The following is a 16,555-nucleotide window of genomic DNA, read 5'->3' as shown; positions in this document are numbered from 1 at the left end:
CCAAGAAAATCAAGGATTTTGTGAAAGTTGGCAGATGACCAGAAGTTGGAAAACTCTAGAAGTCTCCGTATGCGTGGTCTGCTGTGTGGGGTAGCATGCCACTTCGGCGGTGGCGGCGAGTGTATCAGCACTGTCATCCGACCACGGCAGGGGATTTCGGATTTGGCATAGATACTTTGATTTCACATGCGAAGAGATATTTTGTGCTTGGGAGGCTGCAGAGACTTCAAATGTGGGCTGGTGCCGTGTAAGTCCATTGGGTGCTGCTGCCCAGTTCCGCTGCGCAATACTGTACATATGTAGGAGCAAATCCGGCCAGGCAACCGCCCAAACTCACAGTCCGTGATGAGTCACAAGTATAATTGTCTCTAGACGAGCCAATAGTATAACATGAAGTCAAAGAGGGGCCGGCTGATGTCGAGGTGCCCAGCATCGTGCACACTCTTAAGACGAGATGAAGAATGCCTTACCAGATGAGACGGCTGGCAATGGTTCGGCACGCTCAAACTTGTTCAAATATGTTAGTAATTATATGCATTATGCGATCTGGTTGAGTGAGTCACTTCGGAGATCTCGCCCGGAGCTCCATTCGAGCCACGAGGGTCCGTCATGGTTAGGGTACCGCACGACTGGGCAGGAGACAAGCGACCGGGCTTTTGGATCCACAGGTCCACAGGATTGATGTTGAATTAAGGTGAGCAAAGGAAAGTATCCGATTTGTCGCTATGTTTGCGAGTTTTGTCGTGACAATTCACCCCAGTATTCGCAAGTTTGCAGACATACAGGTAACAATTGTCTTTGTACACGTTGTCCGCGTCCAGCATAATTGTCGCTGTCTTTGTAAATGTTCTTTCTTTGTTTGTCTTGAATTTTTTAGTTTTTAAAGTGACGTATACCTTCTTTCTCCAAGGTAGTAGAGTTGGGTGTGGTTGAATTTGCGACTCGCGATGTGTTCGAATCGATGTGGAACGACCATACGACGTGTGCCATCAAGACTTGCCCGCCGCTTCCAGCTTACTCACCACACTGCACTTTCAGCAGCCCGAACAACTCCCAAAGACCAGATCAGAACCCTCCATGTTACCTAAGGGGCGTCGTTACAGGATAGATGGCTTCAGATGCAAAGAAGGTCTCTAGACATCTCCAGCCCCAGTTTCGGTGGTTGCCGTCAAAACCGAGCCCCTTTAACTCATCAGTCCGACGCCTGATTAAACTAATTACGGGAGAGTTTGTCTTATAGTCTTCCAGATGATCCGTAAGGAACTTCAATAAAGCTTGAAGCCTATCTCTCGCTAAGATCGTGCTCGGCATGTTGAATCGACCTTTTCCCTGGAACATGAAGCATAGCGACGAGAAACACTTGGACATCCTGAACCGGAATAACCAAAAACTGATCGGAAGCACAGTCTATTGGCATATGGCACAGTGATGGCCTTCAGTATGGTATTGAGTGCTGTGATGCCTTGGGTTTGGAGCCATCTGTATAAGATGCTCGTCTGTCCCCTTCGCTTTCCCCTGTGTTTTCTCCCTTATGCCCCTTCTCATCTTAATCGCACCTGTTCCTGGTATATTGTACTCTTGTGCGGAAAATCGGCGTCTTGTCACCTATAGAACTTCCTGAGCACCGATCACCGTTTGTGAATCACGTAGACTCACGTCTACACCGCAACCGCCGTCCAGCGCAGACCTACAGCATGCCGTGGCAGTAAAGCCAGACGGACCCACTTGAATCTTACTAGTCGAAGATGAGGTCCTTTTTCGAACGCATCGTCAAAAATTTTGGTGGTGAGGAACCCCAACCTGAACCCGAGAGTCCACCTCTCGATCCGTGTAAGTCGTCAGCCCCACCCCAGCACCTCGACCGACCAGCGCGACAGCACCACCACCTTTCTATCAAATAAATGCGAATTTTTATTTATTTGAGAATTCAATTCAGTGACACTAATAGTCAAGTTTCGCATTAGTCTGGGGCGCTTAATATCTATTTTGTCGTCGGTGCTCGTCTTTGCGTGTTTAAATGGATTTACTGTTATCTGCTTGTGTAGTGACAACAGGGTTGCGGTGAAGCAGGATGGATTTGGTTGAGTCGGGCGTTTTCGCGAACCTCACTTTCGACTGTTAGCGCAGTACTTTCTAGGCGTAGTTGCATAGCCAGCTTAGCATGAACCGCACTAACTCCCACCGAGGCTCATTAAACTTATTTTGTTCCAGGTTTGGTCCCCAGGGGGGGAGCCTCGCCTTACCTAAGCAAGGTAGCCGACTAGCCACACAGCATTCACAGATCATTTTAAGCCCCCTCAAAGGTTTTTCTCTTCATCAGGTGTCTGCGAAAACTGCCCATTTAAAGATTTAAAGGCCGAGGTTTCAATTCAAACGCCAGGTAAGACTATATGTAAATCGCCTAGAATCCGGACTTCTCTTTACATCGGGAAGCTCTACATAAGCGCGTGGAACATAAATCTCCTTCACATACTTTGGAAATCAGCGTCGCGTCCCTGAAGGAGACCGCCTGCATTTCCTGTGGACTTGATTACTTCCATCGAGGGCGACGAGTAACGCGATAGGATAAGAAACAGTATCTAACAATAGAGGCGATAACGGAGTCGACAACGAAGACGGCAACGATAATAATTTAGAGTACACATGAGCCCACGGAGAGGCAGTCGCTCTAGCCTAGAAGAAAATAGGCGATTCTCTAAAGATGCCAGTAAATCAATTAACATTTAATTGCAGGCGGCCACAGAGCTGCCGCATTTGCCCTTGTATATCCTCGGAAGCCAGCGTCCGCTCGTAAAACAATACAGGCAAGTCATCATTTGATCCGAATACATTCTTGCTCCTTCCCATCAGTCTCATCTTTGCGGCTCTGCCATGTTTCCAGACAATACGCAACTGCGGAATACGACGAGCGGACTCTCTATCATGACGTGGCTCAGCACCTGCAGCTCGCAGGCCGGGAATGCGCATGTAGCAAGGGTTGCAAGTCAGCGACAGGGGATCAGTGAATCAACTGCTAGAGTCGACCTGCCGTCTACTCACCTGCTCTCTGTGTCAGGTCTAGCTTCTGCCTAAAAATCCCGGAACAACGGCCTCTTCTGCCTTAAACATCCCGCACGTTTAATCGTTTGCGGTCAAACACTTCGCGGGGGGCAGCATATGTTACGTTCCTCAACCAGCCATAGCACCCAAAATGGTCGAATCAGAGTCCGCCTGTTGGTCCTCATTGGCGCGCCGGCTGGGGCTTGTGTTCTGGTATGACTCCGCGATCTGGAACTTCCATTCACACCAGAGTCTCGCAACTGCGATATTCAGGTGTTAATGGCGTTTTCTGAGGTCAGTTATTCCACTTGATCGCACTCCCTGTCGCTTTACTTCGGGATATAGACCTCCGCAGATATCCTGCCTAATATCTCTGGATATTTATATTCGGCCTCAGTTCTGCACTTCTTGCCACATCTCAACAGGTTCCAACCAACTCATTCATCCCAATCAAGCATCACCACACCCATTCACACTCTCATCATCTGCATCTCCAAGAGACCCCACTACCCGCTGCCTTACGCAAACCAGGCCTCACTACACCACCAAAGAAACCCCCTCTCATCAGGCACGATCACCCGGGAAAACCAACACTCTTAACAACACTTGCATTTTGCAACCCACGATATCGCATCCTCAAACGGCGATGATTGCCAAGCCAGAGCATCTCGTCAACACTCCCTGCGGCGGAGAGCCCACCAACCCCGACCCAGCACCCCTCGACCCTTGTAAGTCACAATTCCACTTCCACTTCCACCATGCGCCACAACCGTTCGCTTCATGCACTGCCCCAAAAAATCATCGGCGATTTTCAACTTTGTCAATTTCAACCTCGAATTTCACAATGGCTGACCTGAACGCCTAGTCTATGGTGCTCGAAACCTCTAGAATCTGGGCGCGATAAGGCGCATTGAATGCTTCGAAACCCGTCGTAGATGACTGGGGGTAGGCTACGCAGCAGAATGGCGTACTACTCAATACCACGATACTTCAAGAGGGTGCGGCTTAAAAGAATGAGAGACGGGTGTTATAATGTTTTAAATCGCTATCAATCTATCAATATACCATACTTTTGACTTCATACTTCGTAACTGTGCCTAACGTTCCAAGACTGTGATGTGAGACCTCTTGGCCAGACGACTCACCCATGCTGCCAGTGCCCGCAAAGGGAAAATATCGTCGCTGCAAACTGACTTCAGGCATCTTCGACTTAGGTAGGCGCGTCAACCTAGGTAGGCGCGTCAACCTAGGTAGGCACATCAACCATTGGCACCCGATACCTTCAAGTTTGTAAACTTGAGGAACGCCGGACTCGATCGCGATTTGACTCTGATAGTTGAGCCGAGGACAGGCAGCCAGGACCGATTTAGGCAGGCACTCCCCTATGAACCCTGCCGATTAGCGCTTGCCCAACGCGCGGACCACTCTGCGACTGGGATAGAGGGTCTAAAGTCCGGCAGGGTCCTCTATGGACCCCTCCGACTTTAATTGACGACAACCTGCCCAGGGCATTCCGGTCGCGTCGTCGCAACTCAGACGCGTCAAACCCACAGCGCCGCTGCCGCTGCCTGCCCACCATGGCAGTCGTATCTTCATCTCTTACGGAACTGTCCGCCGTATCATCGCCAGACTCCTTCCGCACCGCGTTCCAGTCGCCCCCAGGCCCTGATGCCATGGACAGCCCGATCGTTCCCGCCGGTCCCAGGTATACTTTGGCGAACCAGCTTCCTCGCGAGCTAAAGGCGCATTGCCAGATTTACCTAGAAGAGCATCTTTGTGCGTTGCCTGGTTGGCCCACTTCCCCGAAGCTCCCTGCTGACGAGTCAACCCAGACAATGGCGCACTCGGGCTCCTCAATAGCCTCCTCACCGCAGGCTCCTCTCGACAGGATGTTGCCAAAAAAGCCGTTTACGTGCCACCGGTGACGCATCTCGCTCTACTCAATACCCTCATTATCCCCCCGAGCCATACCACACGTGCTGCTGGCCCCGACCGGCTCGAAGTCGGCTCCCAGACTCTTGGCTACTTGCGCAACCTCCTCGCAATCGTCGGACCCATCCACGCAGGCTTCAAGGGTGCCTTCCAGTTCCACGGAGGAGGCTACGGCCGCCGGAACCGATACCATGACGAGGAGGATGACGAGATCGATGGCGATCAGATAGGCAATAAGATGGCTGGCGAGGACAGTATCTGGCACCGTGCCCAAGATTTCTGGGCCGTCGTTGGATGGGCGTTCAACTGCAGTTGCGTCCACCCCAACCGATGGCGCTACTGGAAGACCTGGCTGGAGTTCATGCTCGACGTCCTTGAAGCTGACCTTAAGGAGCGTAGGCGGATGGACGAAGAGGCGATGGGCTCCTCCCAGGACACGGACTGGACGAACTTGAAGGGGGCTATCCTCGTCATGTACGTCAAGCAAAAGGCCGACTCCAACCGGAGTGGCTTGAAGATGATTTCGCAAGCCCTCTTTGCCGATGGCTACACCTCGGCCATGAGCAAATTTCCTGAGATTTTCAACAGGGAGACCAAGGGCTTGCCGAGCGAAGACACGAAGCGCAAGAGGATGGCCACTCTAGACATTGAGAATGACCAGTTTGGGGACTACTTTGATGACGACCTGGTGGAATCAGACGACCAGCAGTCTCAATCTGAGGAACCACCCACTCCACGCACACCATCGAGACGGGCAGGTGCGTTTGTGACGCCGGAATTGGCTGAGTCTATTCCCTTGCGTCTGCGTCTCATGGATCTGTTATCTGAAGTCTCTGAACGTCTGCCGTATGACTTTCAGTCTCACAGAGACTACGTAGCGGACCTCATCATGCATCTCAAAGCGCAACCTCTAGCATACTTCCAGCAGTTTATCTCGGACATGGGTTCTCACGTTGGTCGCGCTTTCGAGATCGACTTTTTGACGACCGAGCTGGACCACTTGTTGCCGTCGCGATACCAAGACCCCAGGAAGGTCGCACCTTCGAGCGGTGGCATCATCGTCAACGCTGAAGTAATGGAGCACTGCTATCTGCCGCACCATGCGAATACCGTTGACCCAACAGACAATGCACGTCTCGCATTGATACTCGAAAACCTGCTGCACCAAATGTCCCCCGAGGAAATAAAAGCTGCCAAGGATAAGCTCCATACGGCTGCTGAGTCGGGCATTGAGGCACGCAAGTGGAAGGCTAGCGGCCGCAAGGTGATGAAGACGAGGAATGGTAAGAAGCAAAAGGACTTGGGCGACAAAGACCGCTATGCAATGGAGATGATGGATCTAGCTGGAGAGCGCATTCTGTTGTACATTGACATCATGGGCTCTTTCTCAGAGGACTCTGATGATGACATGACAGACTGAGGACCGGTATGGTTTTCGAAGTATGATTCGCGGAGAGACTGAGGCAAGGGCGTTACATGGTATTATGAGGTTCCAAGATACCCATTTAAATCTATTTCATGATTTGTTCATAGTACCTGCGTCCTGTGCTGTGATTGTTTTTCATTGAAGACCGTTGATTGTTGAACCTTGATCCTTGGCCCAAGTCCACTGAGCCCAATGCGGTAGGTGGGGTAGCTGATCGCGAAAATTCCCCATCGACCCCTCCAAGCTCCGGCTAACTTTGTACTGCGTACGCATTCAATCTTCAACTTCACAACCCAAACCTCTAAAATGCCGGTAAGTAAATCCACATTTCAGATTTGAGCGCTGATGACTGAGCATCATGCCGTAGTTAATCATAGTCTCCGGCCTCCCGACGTCGGGCAAAACCCACCGCGCAAAACAGCTCCAAGCGCACCTCGCAAAACGCATCGCCGCCGCCGCAGCGGACTCTTCGTCCTCGAGCAAGCAAGCGCCCTATAGACTCCACTACATCTCCGACTCGACGCTGTCCATCTCGCGAGACGTGTACGACCTCGACCCGGACAAGGTGCGCGCGCACACGCGCTCGGCCAACGCCTCGGAGAAGGACGCCCGCGCGGCGGTCTACGGCGCCGTCAAGCGCGTGCTCACGGACCGCGACATTGTGATCCTGGACGGGCTGAACTACATCAAGGGATGGCGGTACCAGCTGCACTGCGAATCGAAAGCCGTGAGAACGCCGAGCGTGGTGTTGCAGATCGGATGCGGGGTTGACAGGGCGAGGGGAATTAATGAGGAGAGACTGAGGAGGAGGGAGGAAGCTGCAGCGACATCGTCAGCAGCCGCAGCAGGTTCAGAGGTGGAAGCCAAGGCCGACGACGATGCGAGCGGAGAGAACGAGGAGGTGGAGGAGCAGCCTTACGACAAGGAGAACTGGGAGAACCTCGTCTTCCGCTACGAGGAGCCGAACCCGATGACGAGGTGGGACAGCCCGCTGTTCACGCTCATCTGGGACGACGACGAGACACAGGCGGGCAAGGTGTTTGACGACATCTGGGACGCGATCGCGGGGACGGGGAGGAAAGTGGTGAAGCCGAACCAGGCTACTGTCCAGCGCAGCCGTGACGCGGGAGGGGATTACCTGTACGTGCTCGACCGCGAGACGCAGGACGTGGTGAAGAAGATCCTGGAGGGGCAGGGGGACGAGGAGGGCGGCGAGGTGAAGATCCCCCGCGGCGGTGGTAGCGGCAGCGGCGAGGATCTGGTTGTGCAGCTTCCGGGGCGCAAGGTCGGGCTGCCGCAGCTGCAGAGGCTGAGGAGGGCCTTTGTCGGGTTGAATCGTGGGGGTATCGGGCTTGAGGGTGTCGGGAACTTTAGCTCGGACAGGATGAGGGAGAGTTTTGTCGGGTATCTCAATGATAGCTTCGAGAAGGAGGGGTGATAATGGGCGTCGTCGGTCGTCGTGAGAGAGACTGGAGAATTGATACCCCTGAATGGTTTACATCATGATTTCGGTTGCTGCCGAGTTTTGATGCGTATCAGAGTATCATGATGCTTCCAAAGCTACAGATTCGGCTCGCGGAATCACGAGGAACGCCAAGAACAAGCTGGATGCTCTCTGTTTCTCAGCCAGAGTAGTTTGAGCAGACCGCAGAGTGTCTGGTCAAAGGTTTCACACATCCTTAGATACGCCTGACTTTTACTTCGGAAGCTGGCTCTAAACCGCCAAGGCCTGGGCGACGAGTCATAAAGAGGCAGAAGGTGAGAAATCGCCGAGGGCTGCAGTCTATGTATCTGCAAACTGTTTTGTAGACGGTGTCATCACCTTCTCTGTTCTACGTGCTCGATGGCTGGGCTTTGAGGCATTCCGTCCTGCACAATGTACAACGACGACGATGCGGCAACCAATATGCAGACGGTTCCTGACGTGTTGCAAGGTGCTTTCAAGGACCAACTAGGAACGCTACAGCATCAACACCTCGGGGAAACAGGATCTCTAAGTTGGTTATGACAGTCCCAAGGCTGGATCAGGAGATTTCTGCGTCACCCCTCCCGTGATTGGCGCAGACGGGACACGTCTTGGGAAGCGTGCAGCTTGTTGGCACGGCGTAGCGTATCTAATGAGCAGGCCAAGGCGCTTAAACCTCGCAGAGGAGTCTGGAGCGTGTTGGCGTGATATTCCCTACCTACTTACAAACCGCGGATAGACTTTCGGAAATTGAAAGTGAAGTAAATTGTGCTGGGCATCGCCAAGAGCCTCATCGCAGCATTGTGGGTGCTGCAGGTTGCCCTGAGGGGCGCAAACATCCGCTCCGCTGCCCGAAATAGAGCCCGGCCTCGTTTTTCTCACGAAAGTGAGGCGGCAAAGGTGTTTTACAGATTGCGAGAGCGGGCGTTAACAACTCTGCCCACGTGCTGCATTTCTGCCGCGTTGGAGCGAGCGAATCCGTCTACGCCGCCCCTTGATAAGGCTGCGCCAGGGAACGCAGAAGGTGTCGGGAGATCGCGCAGCTGAGGGAATAGGAGATTTACCGGATGGGGCCGACTTGGCGATTCCACGTCTCTGAGAGTTTCGCCGAGCCCTGAATAGAAACTGCACAGGTGATGACAGGGTCGTGGCATCGGGTGAAAGCTTGTCGGAGGCCAAGACATGATGTGAGCTGGGGGCAAGTCGTGGCTCAAAACGACACGGGGGCTAATAAAGACCAGACCAGACTAGAAGAAAGAAAGGAGGTCCCGCGGCTCTGGGAGAGGAAAGGTGCCGGCGCGACGTAGCATACCAGGCTGGCGGTGATACCGGACTGGATAAAATTGAAACTGGCAGCTTGGGCGATTCGCAGGCAGTCTGGATCGGCATTGGCATCAGCTCGAGACGAAGCATGTGGCAACATCTGGTCAGTGCCAGCAATTGTCGCGTGTCGGCTCGGGGTTTTGAGATGAGACTTTGCCGGCGTGCGTCACGTAAATCCGTGCTGGCTTGAGTCGCCTCACCTTGAGCTGACAGGCAGGCTGACAGGAGCCAAGTCGTGTACTTTCGCTACGAGGCACGATGCGGGGGAATTGTGCTTGACTAGCAGCAGGAGGATTATTGGGTTGACGAGGGCGACGGACCGGAGCGAGCTGCAGACCGTGGAAAGCAAATTAGTGCGACAGGAGTCTATTAGCGGAAAGTCTCCGTATGGACTGATTGTGTGATTGAGTGTGGTGTGGTGTTTCCGTCTCTCTGCCGAAGGTGTCGATGTCTGCCCTGATGGCGGAGATGGGCAAAGTGCGCCTTTGGGGTCGGAGATGCAGTTCGTCTGGAGAAGGAAAGTGGCATTTGCAGTCAGGCGGGAGTGTTGGACGGAGGCACATGGACGCTGCAGCCAAACGGAAGGCGGACGGAAAGAAAAGGAACGATGAAGGGAAGGAAATCGCCAAGAGTTGGGCCAGCCACGAGCGATAAGCTTTGCCAAGAGGGACAGAGCCAAGACGGGCAGGTGTGGAAAGACTGGGACTCGGGTTGGGGAAGCTGCCTGGCCGTTCTTTCCTTCATCACTTGGACCAGCACAACCTGGAGAAGGAGGAGCACAAGCCACGTCCTTTCCCCTCGTCCTTTCACAGGAAAAAAAACTGGGAGGCAGGAACAGCAACTGAGGCCAGACCACCACCCACCACCACCTCACAATCACCTGCAATCTATTGCGGGGTTGATGCGGCCCATAAGTTCGGAGATTGGTGATTGGCTCCAGCTCGATTTATCCAGAGAGCGAACAGGTTTTTGGGCTGTCCATCACTTTCCTCTCTCCGACCTGAATTCCCGTCTGACCTTGGCTATCCCCCACGTCTTGTACGCCGGTGACGAGTTGTTGGCCATCTGCAATTTCTCTCTCAGAAGCACCTTCTCCCAAGAGGCAGACGATGTCCTCAACTCCCCTGCGTCGATGAATATCTGCCGTTGGCCCCGGCTTCAACCTCCTCCCTCATCTGGACATGGACGGTCCCAGTTTCCCGAGAAGGTGATGCTCGCACCGGAAACCACACCTCGTTCAGCAAGAGCGCCCTTGTTAGTGGTGGACTCTCCCCTGGAGCATTAGCCCGTTAGGTACGTTGGCCCGCGCGGCATCCACTGCATTTTGTCCCCATACTTCGCCGAAAGCCCGTCATGATTGGTGGACAGACGAACGGATGCACTCGAGCCTGGGAACGGGGGTGGACCCAGAGTCGAACACTGTGCTGGACACCCCCGACACAGTGTGCAATCCTTCGGCGGCAGGTCATTCATCATTTCCTCTTCCAGCCCAGTGGCCGCCGAAGCGAAGGCAGCGGCAGGCTTGTGGGCACTACTGCTCGCTACGGCCGCTCGATACAGCGTCCATCTCTTGCCGCTTCAGACGGTCATTGTCGCCCACCGACCGTCTAATTGCTTACTCAAACACCAGTTCAGTGAGGTGAGTTGGACTTTTAGATGTCTTGACCGATGGAAATGCTGACTGGACGGGCCAGGTTAGGCACAACCACCGCCGTCGAGTTAGAGTTGCAAAGCCCCAGTGACAGCGATCGGGTTGATGTCACCGGCACTCATCTTCTGTGCTTCTCCCGCGCGCAAGCTCTCGTTCTCGAGACCTTGTCCCACACCACCTCATCATGCCCTATGGTAATCGACGTCGGGAGGGGAACTCGAGGGGATGCCGACGACGACAAAGAAAAGAGTCGCAATTTTCCTGCTCTCCCGCGTTTCAAGAGCCAAGACAAAACGCTCCGAACCCAAGGGGACGGCTGGTAGCCATCTGAATTTTGTACTTGATCAGCACGGCTGCCCGTCTCCGTTTCAGGGTACTTCCCTCGAGGCGGGGAGGCTGAGCAGCCACTGCCGTGCAGTCCTGCGCGCAGTATTTCGCAGCAGGCACACGCAAGACATGCTTTTCCAACCACTAACGGCGGGGGGTGCCATGCAGCCAGCCCAGTCTAGTGTCGGGCGTACAGTGTCTCACCTGTTCTCAATACCTTACATCCAAAGGAATCTTATGTAATCAGAAGACTCGACGCTGTCTTTCCTCATATGCTGCTGCAAGTTGCTGACAGCCATGAGGATTCTGCTCAACAACGCCGGCCGGACCCAACGCCGGCCGGACATGGCCCAGTGTCACCGCCATTGCCTTAGTTATCTTCATGTTGAAGAATGGCTGATGCAGCCTTGTTGTGATTCTTTAAGAAATGCAATATACACCAGGAGACAACATGTTATGTATGTATATACGCCAACTCGGGAGCAAATGTCATCATCCCTCTCGTCTCATTTCTCGCTACAGCTTTCAGTGTCAGTGCCATCGCACGCTCAGGCGGACTGAATGCCCTTTCTTTGCTGCAGGCTTCATGCACAGGAGAGAGGCTTCTGGGAGTCTGGGTGTACAGAGGCATGCCATGCCCTCTCATTTCTCGCAACCTTACCCTGGTGACGATGAGGCTCCTACCTTGCCGCCTCGCACTCTCTTACGCGCATCATCCCTAAAGCTCGCAGTACAAACACGTTCACGGGATCGACGATTAATTGACCGATAGATTGCGGGAAGTTGAACGGCCGCATGGCGATGTATGTAGAAAGAATACGGCACGGATGTCGTTGAAGCGGAATCCGCAGCCCGTCTTGTCAATTGCCAATCCTCAACGGCAAAGACCCTTTTCTTGGGCTTGTAGATCTGTCCGAGTTCTCTCGGGTCTGCCAAGGCTGTCAGTACACGATCGCGCAGTGTCGCGACATCTTTACAGCGGCCGGTCCCTCTGGCTAGGGACTGTGCTCGTACAGTGTCTTTGGCCATCGAACTGTGCTTCTGCGATAGGCAGATACTCGACTCCGTTGCAATCTCGCCACTGTAATCGCGCGCAACACCGCGTCGCCTGAGTCGTATCCAGTAGCGCCTAACACCGTTAGTCCCAGCAGTTAGCACGGCAGAAGGGTGTGCGTGGAGTAACCCGGACGCTTCACACTACCTATGTCTCTCACCGTGTCACAGTGCAGCGCGCCCTCGACACAGTATGCTTCCTCGACACAGCATGCTTCGCCATGTTCCCGCAGCAAGTCTCCCCACGCCCCCCTGTCCAAGTCGACCAGCACCACCCATCACCCTTCAGCGCAGCGTCGCTTCCCCCCATCTCCCATATCCATCCGCGTCCCCCCGAGTTACTATTCCAAAACACTTTCGAGACGGTCTACGACTCCACCCCGAGCGAAAAGAGCCCAGATCTGGCCAGCAATTTCAACAAAGCGCAACAAAATACAGGGCGCCACTCCCCCATTGCCCTCCAATCCGTACTCCCCCGAAATAGCGCTGACTTGCCCGTCTTCCCCCCCGGCTCTCCCTTTTTCGCCCTTCGTCCCCCCCATTTCAGACTGTTCCTCAACTCTCCCAAGAATCTCTCGGCGCCCAGCCTGCGATCCCTCCCACATCCCCCACACGCAAGCCTTCTTGGAACCTTTTTCTCCAGTGTGGCCACTGACGACTGCAATCACGACCCGTTTATCGACAACTCGACCGCGACCGTTCATCGCTAACTTCACCGGCACTGGAGGATTTTGGTTAATCGATGCTTCGACCCCCGAATTACGTGCCGATTTCTTGACGATTCTGTACTGTGGGAGAGACTGGAACGCCCGGACCTGTGTCCCTCGACTCTCGCTGCATCCGCCCGACCGAGCCCACGACCTCGCGTTTTCCCCCCGACGACAACAACCCGCCACCGTCAATCGACTCCGCGAAAATTTCGAACACTGCATGGTTAATTCGATGGCGAGTGTTCGCGAATAGGAGGAAACCTCGTTAAATCCTCGCCTGCGGCTGGCCGCTCTGTTCCTCATCGACAAGCACTCGACGAGTCGGCGCCGCGACAATGGAGGACGCCGTGTTACCAGCGGCGAGTCCTCTGCCCTCTTTGGGGGCTGCCGCGGTCAAATTCGCGACTGCTGCACCTATTATAATTGCGAACAACGGGATCAATTATGAAGAAACCACATCCGGAGGCACGGTTCAATACACCGACATGCGCGACCCTTTTTACGCCTCAATCTTCCCAGTATGCTACGCTCTTGCCGCGACGACAGTGACAGCGTACATGCTGGTTATCATGTTATTTATTACGCCCCGATCCTTTCTCGACGGAGGCGTTGTATATCTCGGACGACGCGGAGGCTTCACCAGCGGAGGAACTTCGAACGGAATCAGCATCGGTGGACGTCCATGGCTCCAGAAAGTAGCAGCCGTGACCGTCGCGATCTCATTGACGATTGCCAGCGCCGATACCTTCAAAGTCGCCGAGGAGCAGTACCAGTGGGCTATTCAAGATGCCAAAAAGATGCAGTTGGAGGTTATGGACGGTACCGAGTTGAAGGTCATCCGCCTCATTTCCGACACGTTTCTGTGGCTTGCGCAAGCCCAAACCTTGACACGACTCTTCCCACGGCAGCGGGAGAAGGTTATTATCAAGTGGACCGCTTTCGCTCTTATCACCCTAAACCTCATCTTCAGCGCCCTCAACAGCTTCCAGTACCCCTCCAGCGGGAGCAACGGAAACGCCCGCCCCCGAAGTTTCGTCGACGCCGTTCCCGCACTGAGCTACCTATTCCAACTCTCACTCGGCTTACTTTACGCCGCGTGGGTCATTTACTACTCGCTTATGAAGAAGCGTTACGCCTTTTATCACCCATTGATGAAGAACATGATTCTTGTCTCCACCCTTTCCCTGTTCGCTATTCTCGTCCCGGTAGTATTCTTTGTGTTGGATATGGCAAAACCTGAATTTACTGGGTGGGGAGACTACGTTCGCTGGGTCGGTGCTGCCGCCGCCAGTGTGGTAGTATGGGAATGGGTCGAACGTATTGAAGCGTTGGAAAGAGAAGAGAAGAAGGACGGTATCCTGGGACGGGAGATCTTTGATGGAGACGAAATGTTGGAAGTGTCCGCTTCCGAATTCCCGTGGCTCCGACGAAGAAAGAACCGAGGCGGGCCGAGAGATGATGGCCCAGACGGTCCCGATGGTGGTGCTGGCGCTCAAGGTCCTCAGTCCGGTGGCAGAGGTAACCTGTGGCCCGGCATGTCATCCATTACCAACAGGTACCGCGGTAACCACAACACCGCCAACGCCGCATCCAATGTCCAGAACGGGCAAAGAAATAAGGGTGGTTTGCTCCGTCCGCCAATGTGGCCATCACGGCCAGCTCCCGCGGTGACGCCCGTGAGCCGTACTGACACCGCGAGCGCGGCCAGCACCGTTTATGCCGTCAGATACCAATTACCCACAGAGACGACATCGAGAACACCCGAAGTCGCCCCGCATGCGACACAACGCAACGCCACTGTCGCCATGTCGAGAAGTAGCTCTTTGTCATCAAGGAGCGATTCTAGTTCTGATAATGATGAGCTTTCCATGGCAGCGCCTGTGCCGAGACAAGCCACTCATAAGGCCGTTGAGATTGACACAGAAGCTCAAGAAGATCCGTCGCTTAATAAGAAGGGGTGGAGGTCGTTGGTCTTCCGCCGCAACGCTCGTGATCCTCCCGCCGAGGTCATGGCCCAGACTGAAATGAAAGAAGAAATTCGGGGAGGCCACGACGACACGGGCCGGTGGGACCTCAAAGCCCGGTTCGAGGATTTCGCCGCCACCCAGGCCGAGAAGATTAGAGAAAAGATGCGTCCAACCCCCGAGACAGACAGCCTGCCAGTCACTGTCATCCCTGCGCCACCCAGACAAGGTGCAGCTTTGGCTCAATTATTGGAGGAGGAGCGCAGCAGTCAAGATGTTCCCGAGCGGGTAGGACTAGTGAGAACGACAAGCGACGCCTCGGCTCTCACACCCTCGCCCGCCGCTGCGCTTTCAGCCCATCCGCCAGCACTCGGAAGGACCACGAGCAACTTTTCTTACCGATCCCCGGACCAAGCCACGCTTCAAGTCAATCGTCCGCCACTATGGCCAGGAGTCCGACCTCAACACCAGGAGTTCGACCAGCGGTCACCCAGCGTGCCACACAGCAGGAGAGCTGGGGACGATCTTGGACCGCCGCCCACTCCTTGAGGACTTTTGAGCGACTGAGTTTGTTTCTTGTTGAGCACAATAAGCGTGGCGCAGCGGGTTTTACTTGATTATTTTGCATCGCATCAGGGCGGGTCACGGAAAACAACGGACGGCTCCGGCATGAGCCCGTATTTCAAATTTGAAGGTGTATATTGCGGAGTATATGGATATGGTTCTTTGTGTATATGGGGAAGAGGGCTCTCGAGAGGGCCAGGAGACCAAAAACAAACCGCCGCGAATAATGATGGGGCCTGATATGAGCACCCTGATGTACATGTTTGGGAATGGATCAGCCCGCCGGCGAAGCGGGCTCAAAGATCGGCGTTGACATGTGTTCATTTGACTCGAAATATGAGCCTGGTGTTAGCGAGCAAGCACGCTCAACGATGGGAAAGCGGTAGGCCTCATGTAGGGGACGAGACAGAAAGAGGGGGGAAGGAGGGTTGAGTTAGATACCAGGAGACGTGCTGTCTTGGGGAAGCATGAGGTGGTGAGAGGAAGATTAGCGACAGTCGCACCAATGAATCCAAATGAGTTAACAACACTATTGAACATGACCTATTCCGTGAGACGTTTATTCACTTGACGCCATCAGATACGCGTGTAAGCTACTGTCAAATGTCTTCTGGACCTCTGCGCGAACACTCCAGGTCTGATTGAGATACTACGGGACTTCCCTGTCGCGCCCTGCCATATTCATTGGGAGCAATTTCAGTAGCCTGCGCAGCAAACCGACGCGAAGAAAACACGTCCACTGCATCCCTTGAGTGTTGTTGTTGGACAACGTCGAGACTACAGCTGACGCGGACCTTTCTCTCGTCTCACAACCTCGAAACGCCTTAGCCATTCTTCTCCTGCACAATAGCCCCCACCCACATGTCGGAGAACAGAATGCAAGTAAGAAATGCGTGTCTCGAGGAAAAGGACAATTCTACTGACCACAACGCTCAAAGTGCTAGCTGGCTGGCTTGCGAGAATATCACCGGCTTGGCAAGCACCGCAGCCAAGATGCGCGGCCGTTTTAAACATTGAAGAAAAGAATGAGACTTGGATCACCTTTATTTTTGCTACATAGCTTGAAGGGGGGGAAACGCTTGGCGCCGAGGAGGGGTTTGT

General features: G+C 54.1%; 4 protein-coding genes across 4 annotated transcripts; all 4 read left to right on the top strand.

Moving 5' to 3' along the window:
- Positions 1 to 4,616: 4,616 nt before the first annotated feature.
- Positions 4,617 to 6,391, top strand: GCG54_00005957 (uncharacterized protein; the record flags this gene model as incomplete). The annotated part of the gene is made up of 2 exons (XM_045405972.1): positions 4,617 to 4,815; positions 4,872 to 6,391. 2 exons carry the CDS (start codon positions 4,617 to 4,619, stop codon positions 6,389 to 6,391), a joined length of 1,719 nt encoding a protein of 572 aa, XP_045265355.1.
- Positions 6,392 to 6,703: 312 nt separating this feature from the next.
- On the top strand, positions 6,704 to 7,835 carry GCG54_00005956 (Protein kti12; the record flags this gene model as incomplete). Its single annotated transcript, XM_045405971.1, has 2 exons — positions 6,704 to 6,709; positions 6,765 to 7,835. The coding sequence occupies 2 exons, from the start codon at positions 6,704 to 6,706 to the stop codon at positions 7,833 to 7,835; spliced, it is 1,077 nt and encodes a 358-aa protein (XP_045265354.1).
- Positions 7,836 to 12,387: 4,552 nt separating this feature from the next.
- Positions 12,388 to 13,179, top strand: GCG54_00005955 (uncharacterized protein; the record flags this gene model as incomplete). The annotated part of the gene is made up of 2 exons (XM_045405970.1): positions 12,388 to 12,747; positions 12,860 to 13,179. Exons 1-2 carry the CDS (start codon positions 12,438 to 12,440, stop codon positions 13,177 to 13,179), a joined length of 630 nt encoding a protein of 209 aa, XP_045265353.1. The 5' UTR covers positions 12,388 to 12,437.
- Positions 13,180 to 13,261: 82 nt separating this feature from the next.
- GCG54_00005954 (pH-response regulator protein palH/prr-4) lies at positions 13,262 to 15,439 on the top strand (the record flags this gene model as incomplete). Its single annotated transcript, XM_045405969.1, has 1 exon — positions 13,262 to 15,439. The coding sequence occupies one exon, from the start codon at positions 13,262 to 13,264 to the stop codon at positions 15,437 to 15,439; it is 2,178 nt and encodes a 725-aa protein (XP_045265352.1).
- Between the last annotated feature and the right edge of the window lie 1,116 nt (positions 15,440 to 16,555).

The sequence above is a fragment of the Colletotrichum gloeosporioides genome (assembly GCF_011800055.1).
Source record: "Colletotrichum gloeosporioides strain Lc1 chromosome Unknown consensus_36, whole genome shotgun sequence".
NCBI classification, from domain to species: Eukaryota; Fungi; Ascomycota; class Sordariomycetes; order Glomerellales; family Glomerellaceae; genus Colletotrichum; species Colletotrichum gloeosporioides.
This window is presented reverse-complemented; position numbering and strand designations above follow the sequence as displayed.